The following is an 8,857-nucleotide window of genomic DNA, read 5'->3' on the forward strand; positions in this document are numbered from 1 at the left end:
GATTCAGAAAAAGGTCCCAAATGATCCGACTACATGAAAACTGCTTTCTTGTAGCCTGAGAAAGAAATGATGGTAGCAAATGTGTGATCTAAAGAAATGACTTCATCCTGACTTTGCAGTTTCTCTCTGCAAATCTATATTTCCCTGGCCTTTGAAAATGGATTTGGCCATGTGACCTGCTTTGACCAACAGATGTTAACAGATTAATGACATAACCAGAAGCTTGAAATGAGCTTGCTCATTGTGGCTTACGCCTTTTTTTAATATCTGCCATCACCATGAAAAGAATATGCCCAAGCTAATAGCTGATCCCAGGGAAAGGTTGAGGGACATGTTGAATAAAGCCACCCCCTGCTAAGCCAAGGCAAGATCAGTGGATTCTCCCCACCCTAACCTGCAGACAAAAGGGGTTAATAAAAACATACCGTTGTATGCTAGAGATTTTTTTTTTTTTAAGGTTTTATTTATCTGACAGAGAGAGACACAGCGAGAGAGGGAACACAAGCTCGGAGAGGGACAGAGTGAGAAGCAGACTTCCTGCTGAGCAGGGAGCCTGATATGGGGCTTGAACCCAGGACCCTGGGATCATGACCTAGGGGTGCCTGGGTGGCTCAGTCGTTAAGTGCTACAGAGATTTTTGTGTTGTTTGCAATGTAACATCATCGTTGCAACAACTGATATACCCACCATAGTAAAAATTCACCTATGGGTCAAAACCTTGTTTGCAGGGGACCTGGGTGGCTCAGCTGTTAAGCGCCTGCCTTTGGCTCAGGTCATGATCCCAGGGTCTTGGGACTGAGCCCCTCATGGGGCTCCCTGCTTGGCAGGAAGCCTGCTTCTCCCTCTCCCACTCCCCCTGCTTGTGTTCCCTCTCTTGCTGTGTCTCTTTCTGTCAAATAAATAAAATCTTTAAAAAAAAAAACAAACTTGTTTGCTTTGTTCTCTTAATATGTAACAAGTAAAAGATTTCTGATATTTCCTCCCCATTGGACTATAAGGTCCTCAAAGCAGGGTCCTATTACATCCCCAATGCTAAAGACTTACTCATGGAATCTATACCACGTTGTGAATCTCAGGGGATACAATAGTAAACAACAGATAACTGCAGCCATCTGTCTGCACCTGTGAATTTTCCCCCATATAAGATCAGGTCAGTGTGATTGTCAAAGTTGATGACAAAGTTTACTTATGTGGCTTGAAGTATATCAAGGAACTCTGAACCACGGGAGTGTTGTTTTCCTAAGTACAGAGGAACTGCAATCAGGGCATCTTTCAGTAACAGAAGGGACCAACAAGATCACTAGCTTATTGGTTTTCAATCCTAGACAATCACTAGAGCTTTCGGAATTACAGATTCCTAGTCCCCACGTACAGATATTTAGTTGAATAATCTGATATAAGGCCCAAACGTGTGTTGGGTTTTTTTGTTTTAAAGATTTATTTATTTGAGAGAGAGAGAGAGAGGGAACACAAGCAGGGGGAGCAGCAGAGGGAGAGGGAGAAGCAGGCTCCCCGCTGAGCAGGGAGTCCGAAGCAGGGCTCGATCCCAGGACCCTGGAACCATGACCTGAGCTGAAGGCAGATGCTTAACTGATGGAGCCACCCAGGCACCCCGACATGTGGTGTTAAAAAAGTCTCAAAGTAATGCTAATGATCACAAGAACTGGAAATGCCCCCCCTATCTAATAGAACCCTTCCAAGCATTGACTGAATTTCTTATGCTGAGCTGCACTAAGCATTTGTGATGATGTTAACAGACCAAAAAGTGAACATAGATGTACCATCTCCAGGTGACTACATGAATCCATTAGTTGTTGTTAGCATAACAAACCATTCCAAAACTCAGTAGCTTAAAACAATAGGCACTCATTATTCCTCCTGAGTCTCTGGATCAGTTTGTGTGATCTCTGCTGGGCCCGCTCATGTATCAGGTCAGCTGGCTGGTCTAGGATATCCTCATTCACATATCTGGTATAAGATCACCATCAGCAGGGAGACAAGGGTCTCTGGGCCACAGCAACTGAGTCCAGGAGCATCTATAGGGTGACCAGGCTAGGTTCTAGGTGAGCAAGTAGACGTGTGTGAGGCTGCTTAAGACCTACACTGGGGACTGGTACATATGCACACTTTCACTCCTGCGTATTCTATTGGCCTGAGTAAGTTACAGGGCCTCGTTCAGATTCAGGGGCTGGATAAACAGACTTTACCTCTTGATAAGGGGAGCTACAAAGTCATTATCACAAGAGACTAGCTTCCAAGTCGATTATACAACCAAAGGGAGAAAAGTTTGCCTTAAGCCAAATAGGATTTCTAGGCCAAAGTTTTCACCTAATCTCAAGAAGTTATACACTTCTCAAGGTCAACTTTTGTCTGATATTCCTCATTTCTATTCCTACCTGCATACACATACCTTATTCCTCAAGACCTCAGTCTCAAATGAAAGCAAAAGAAATCTATTTCTTCTCATCATTATTTCATATCATCCTTTGAGGTTTTTAAAGATGATGTGGAGGGCACCTGGGTGGCTCAGTCGGTTGGGCGACTGCCTTTGGCTCAGGTCATGGTCCTGGAGTCCCTGGATCGAGTCCCGCATCGGGCTCCCTGTTTGACGGGGAGTCTGCTTCTCCCTCTGACCCTCCCCCCTCTCATGTGCTCTCTCTCTCTCTCTCTCATTCTCTCTCTCTCAAATAAATAAAAATCTTAAAAAAAATAAAAAATAAAGATGATGTGGATGACATGTCATCCTTATGAGGACTTGTTCAGGGCGAGTCTCTCTGCGATGTCTCTTTTTGGCATAGGATGTGCCCACAGATAAATGTGACCAAAGGACCCCCAAGGCTACATCCTGCAAAGGACTCCACAGCCTTCACATGAGGAGCACCAAAGTGTAAGAAACATTACAGGAAAAAGATAACACACTAGGCTTGCAAAGCGCCCCGAGGAGCAGGAAACTGGCGCTTACTGAAGATTACAGGCTGAGGCTAATTATATTCTAGCCACCAGCTGCTTCACTCAGCCGTGCTTGACTGTGCCCACTTAGGAAGTGCAGTAAAAGGACGGTGGCTGAATCCACAACTGTGTCCCTGACCCACGCCTGAAGATGTACATAGCCTGGCTGGAATGCAGCAGGAGTTATTACCGTATCCCTACAACTAAGGTGTTGCTTTCTGTTTGTTTTTTTTTTTTAGAAAAATTACTATGACCTTTGGGTTAGTTCTACTTAACTTCTCTAAATACCTACTTGTGAGGTTTGGTAAGGAAAAGAATTCCAGTAACCAGAAAACACAGGATGGCAGAGAAGTGGCCAGGGCTGGGTAGTGTCTGGAGGCTCTTCGGAAGCGACACGGAGGATGGAAGGAGAAAGCATGAGCTGCTCACACACAAGGTTGTCTTAAGTGCATATTTGGTTCCCATTTGGTTTTCACTCTGCTTGGTGTCACTGTTCAAAAGGCTAAGCAAGAGGAGTGAAAAACACAATGAAATGAAAAGAAATGCTAAATTCACCATGAAGATGCCTCAGAAAAGCCAAATTCAAGAAGATACTGCATTTAATTTAGTTTGAGAAGAAACTCTACAAAGTTCTGAAAACAGGCCATCAATAGGAGGAAACACTGCCCATTCTCCCCAGACGGTCTTCCACTCCCGAGCACTGAGCACGGGATCCAGGAGACAAGCAGGTGCAGTAGCACTAGTGAGGCTTTTGTTTGTTTGTTTGTTTTTTAAAGATTTATTTATTTGACAGAGAGAGACACAGTGAGAGAGGGAACACAAGCAGGGGCAGAGAGAGAGGGAGAAGCAGGCTTCCCGCCAAGCAGGGAGCCCGATGCGGGGCTTGATCCCAGGACCCTGGGATCATGACCTGAGCCAAAGGCAGCCACTTAACCAACTGAGCCATCCAGGCGCCCCTTTTGTTTAGTTTTTTAAAGATTTATTTATTTGAGAGAGAGCACAAGTTGGCAGAGGCAGAGGGAAAATCTCTAGCAGACTCCCCACTGGGTGCGGAGCCCGACACGGGGTTCGATCTCAGGACCCCGAGCCCAAACCAAGAGTCGGACGCTTAACCGACTGTGCCACCCAGGCACCCCACGGGATAGTGATGTTTTCTACCTGAGCACGTAGTAACCAAACTGCAAACGCTCACAAAGGCTAGAACTGCTACCAGTGCTGTTCACTCCATGGGCAGCTCAGAGTGGCATCCGTTTGTTTTTCAATCACAACTGAATAGAGTCACAAAACAGAAACTGTGCATCTCCAGGTGAAATCACAAGGGTGCCCACCCCCATCTTCTGCTCACTCGGCATAAAAGTAAGTGCATTCTCGGATGGTCTTTTAATGAGCTGGAGGATTGGGCTGCAGTCAGACTATGCTTTGGATTAATTAGCTAAGGGGAAACCAAAGCTCTAAGAAAGTAAGCTACTGGTATTATCACCATAGGAACATTGACAGTGACAACGATGAAGAATTACTGATTTCTTTTCAGAAAAAGACAATGTCAGAAGAGGGGTATGCAGCCTAAGAAGGGGATCTTCACCCTCCTTGTGCTCCTCCCCACTTGAACACACACACACACACACACACCACAACTTCATACCCTTCTTGGCACACTACTGCTTAGTAGTGCTTTTTAATGCTGCTCTAAAAATCTAGCTATGTGAAGTACCAGCTGCTCTTCCTAGAGAATCCTCTTTTTTTTTTTTTTTAAAGACTTTATTCATTTGAGAGAGAGAGAGAGCACAAGCAAGGGGAGAGGCAGAGGGAGAGGGAGAAGCAGACTTCCCACTGGGCTGGGAGCCTGATGTGGGGCTCGATCCCAGGACCTGGAGGTCATGACCTGCGCTGAGGACAGACGCTTAACCATCTGAGCCACGCTCCTTCCTAGAGAATCCTTACGTTGCCCGCACAGTGGTGCCAAGGATGAACCCATGCTGCATTTGCAGGAACATCCAGGCACAAGGCAAACTTTCACATGTGTCAGGGGAGTGTCTTGGCTTTGGACAGTTTCTATTGCAGTTTCTGCACCATCTCCTATGAAAGCCCTTAGCTCAGCATCTTCACACTCTAACGTAACCACAGTATAATTCCTCGTGGCTGTTCAAGGAATAGGGCCATCTCAAATACACTCTAATAGTGTAGTATCGAATTCACATTACACATAGCTTTATCTTTCCTACAACCTTTTTCCTGAAATCTCCCCAGGTATTAAAGTTTGGGCTAGGCCAGGAACCAGGGGCAGCAGCTTTATTCCCTCACATTCAGTGCAATCAACGGCCTGTGTTTAGAATAAATATTTGAAACTCAGAAGCCCGTTAACAATGCAGCACTTGATTACTCTGAATTACTCTCACCCACAGCAATTGAGGGAGAAGTCCTTGGCACCAGCCCCACACAGAAAACCTGCTTCCTAGCCTGCTCCATTTGCCTTCCAACGCTCCACTCAAAGAAGTCTCAGCACACTATACAAAGATCTCAGTTTTCTCCCTTAAATACCACAGGAATCCCACATCGAACATCTGACTCCCTTCTTCCCAGAGCACTGCAGATTTGCTTCAATACTTCCATGTTCATATATATTTAATTAGACCAACTTATCTTGTAACTCTGTTACTCAAGCCCCTCTGCTAGCATCTTCCGTCCAACACTGAAATCTTTTTAAAAGGGTTTTCTGTTTGCTCGTTTTGAGACAAAACGTCATCTTGGTCTATTTTAAAACTGTAGTAACAAGCTACTTTTCAATTAGTCAGAGGTGCCCAATACTTAAAATGGCCACAATCCTTAGCACTTTTCCTCCTTCAAAACCTATCTGGTAAATAGTCTTTTTTTAAGTTTTTTTGTTTTTTTTTTTTAAGAGGGCCAAAGGGTAAACTGTACTAACCAGAAGCAATTAGTATGTTAAGTTTTGTTTCAAGGCCAGGCTATCAGGTTACAAGTTCTAATAAACCCTGCTGGGGGAAGACATTTCTTTGTCTTGGGACCACTGAGAACTAACCAATCAACCAAACAAAACACCTTTAACTCCATCAGAAACTCTCCCCTCTAAACACAATTGAAAAGAAAAGCCAACACCAAAGCAAATGAAATGAATGAAGTGTTCCTGCTGCTGGCAGCCCTTACCATTGGGAGCAGAGGCCCCCTCCAGACCCTCGCAGGGGCTCTGACTCCTCCTGGGGTGGGGCAGGGGTGGCGAGGGGTCCAGGCCCTGGGTGCAGGTAGAGGTATGCTCCGTGCATGCTTGAACAGGGCTCACCGCCGACTGCCTGCCTGTCTGCCACTCCGTCCTCTCGTCTGGGTGGGAAGGGCCAAGATGGAAAAAAAAAAAATGTGCAGGTTACTCACTGGCCTTCCCAGGCGGGCACACCCAGGAGGAGGGAGAGGCCAGGCACAGACAGGGAGATTCTTCAGAGGCTGTGCCTGAGATCTTGCTTCTGATTCCTTTTGTTAATACTTCCTGAACTTTAAACTCAATCTGCACAGGCGCAAGTATTTTAGGGGAGGTAAATAACACTTGGGTAATTAGATTCCAGGAGCTTTGTACAAAGGTTACTTTGAAAAGGCAATGCTTTAGTGCACATACTTTTAAATTCAACTCAAACTGGTTTCCACTGTGTGTGAGCATTAACACTAGCACAGGAAATGAGAGCAAGGGGCAACCTTGGTGCAGGGCCTGGAAAGGCCTGGAGCAAGGCAAACCTGGGTGTGTGATTTAGATAATGAATTTCTTTTTTAGGCTCTAACTTTTAGAGAAACAGGATTCTCAACAGTCTCCCAGAGTCGGTGAACCTTCCCTTGGATAAGAGACACATTCTTGAAATAGGTATCCAGAGATCAAGATTTTAGAAATGGATTCCCATTGAAGATGCAAGAACTTGTTACCTGATAGCCTGGCCTCTGCTAAATCCTGAAGTGAAGACTTTCAAAAATGGAGGGATCCTTCAGCAATTTGTCTGTATTTCAGGAGAAGGAGATGGAGAGATGGAGCCAAGGGTGAGGAGTACCAACCACGGACCGGGTACTTTTCTCATTTAATCCTGAAATGCCTTTAGGAGGGAGGTATCCTTCTTCCTCTCTCACCGTGAGCACACTGAGACTCAGACGTTAGGTAACCTGGCGAGGGCTCGGCCAGCTAGGGAATGGAAGACCCAGGATTTGGACCCAGGTTTGCCTGAATCGAAGACCCAGTCTCATCAAACCATACTACCACCAGCTATGTCACCCACAATTCCTGAAGAACCAGTCACCTTTTTTCCACCTGCAGTTGACCTAAGGCTAGGTTGCCTTTTCTTAAGTTTTTATACCAGTTCCAAAACAGATATGCCACGAAATATGATTCTGCAGGATGTTAATAGGTATAACAAGGGTTAAGAAGAATATTCTATATAGCTTTTTTTTATGGTGGCTTTTCACAATCTTTAGTTTACTAACATATATTGTGAGTCTCCAAGCTCAGGACCTAGTGTGCCCTGTTTCCTTTCCCAAAGCCTTTTGGAGTGGGAGGAGGGGATCTTTTGGGTTTGGGAAACATTGTTCTAGAGATGGGTTATTGTTGTACTTTTCTCCCCCTTTGCTACAATCTGAATGTTTGTGTCCTTCCAAAACTCACATGTGGAATCCTAACGCCCAATGCGGTGTTAGGAGGTGGGGCCTATGATTACATAACAAGGGTGGAACCCTCATGAATGGGATTGGTACTCTTCTAAAGGGGATTCCACACAGTTGCCTAGCCCCCTCCACCGTGTGAGGATATAACAAGTTTTCCTCCCAAAAGAGGACCCTTACCCGACCATGCTCTCACCCCATCTCAGACTTCCAGCCTCCAGAGCTATGAGAAATACATTTCTGTTGTTTATAAGCCACCCAGTCTGTGGTACTTTGTTATAGCAGCCCAAATGGACTAAGATACTTTCCTTATCTTTTAAGTTTTTTTTTAATTTATAAAAAAAATTCATGACAAAAAATTTCAAACAGTATATAAGGGTATAAAATAAAAAGTAAAAATCGACCTGTTCTTTGTAAACACTAGTCCCATCCCCCAGAGGTAACCACTGTCAGGAATTTCTTAGGAATCTGCTTTAGAAATTTTTATGCATATGAAGCATATATGAATACTTTTAAGATAATTAGGATTAAAGCAGGCCCGTGATGTGTTATCTGGCACTTAAAAAAAAATCTTCATATAGTTGAAATTTTCCATATCACCACAGAGAATTGCTACTGATAAACTGGAGCCAAGAAAAATAAAAGGTCAATCTATAATATGGGATTACTGCTTTATAAAAGGGACCCCTGTATGGGTCACAGTATGCTTCATGACTCAGAGCCAGATGCTCCCTTGCCAGCTCTGTGTAGTAACCTGCACACTGTATACTCATGTCTACGACAGGAAGGATTTAAAACCTACCTATTATCACAGGTTTTTGTGAGGATCAATAACAATGATGACAATGACACCCCAGAAGAACCCCATTCATTGAGCAGTTACTCTGTGCCAGGCACTTTTCTTAATGCCCTCTCTGTATTACTTTGACTAAACTTTGCTCTTGACAACCCTGTGAGGTAGGTGTTACTATTAGCCCATTTACAGACTGAAAGAGCCATCTCACCGTGGTATCCAGCACACAAGTCCACAACAAATGCTTCAAGTTGTATCAGTTAAGTAAACGTGATGTCAGCAACCCTGATCTTTGCCACAATACTTCTCAGATTGGCACTATGAAGTGGATCCCATTTTCCCCTTAAGAATAATGTTGTCCTGGGGAGGGTATGTGCTATGGTGAGCACTGTCAATTGTGTAAGACTGATAAATCACAGACCTGTACCTCTGAAACAAATAATACATTATATGCTTAAAAAAAAAAAAAAA

At 44.4% G+C, this 8,857-nt stretch overlaps 1 protein-coding gene across 7 annotated transcripts in view; it reads right to left on the minus strand.

Annotated features, from left to right (window-relative positions):
* Nucleotides 1-8,857, minus strand: part of STON2 (stonin 2) — a 139,789-nt gene that overhangs the window by 50,041 nt on the left and 80,891 nt on the right. For 4 of the 7 annotated variants that reach the window (XM_073895683.1, XM_073895680.1, XM_025869523.2 and 1 more), the window contains one exon: nt 6,112-6,282. The exons of the other annotated variants lie outside the window; for them this stretch is intronic. In XM_073895683.1, coding sequence (XP_073751784.1) covers nt 6,112-6,282 — 171 coding nt within the window. The remainder of the gene's footprint in view (nt 1-6,111; nt 6,283-8,857) is intronic. 7 annotated transcript variants of the gene reach the window in all.

The sequence above is a fragment of the Callorhinus ursinus genome, unplaced genomic scaffold, assembly GCF_003265705.2.
Source record: "Callorhinus ursinus isolate GAN/ISIS: 27379988/994484 unplaced genomic scaffold, GSC_fseal_2.0 scaffold8, whole genome shotgun sequence".
NCBI lineage: Eukaryota > Metazoa > Chordata > Mammalia > Carnivora > Otariidae > Callorhinus > Callorhinus ursinus.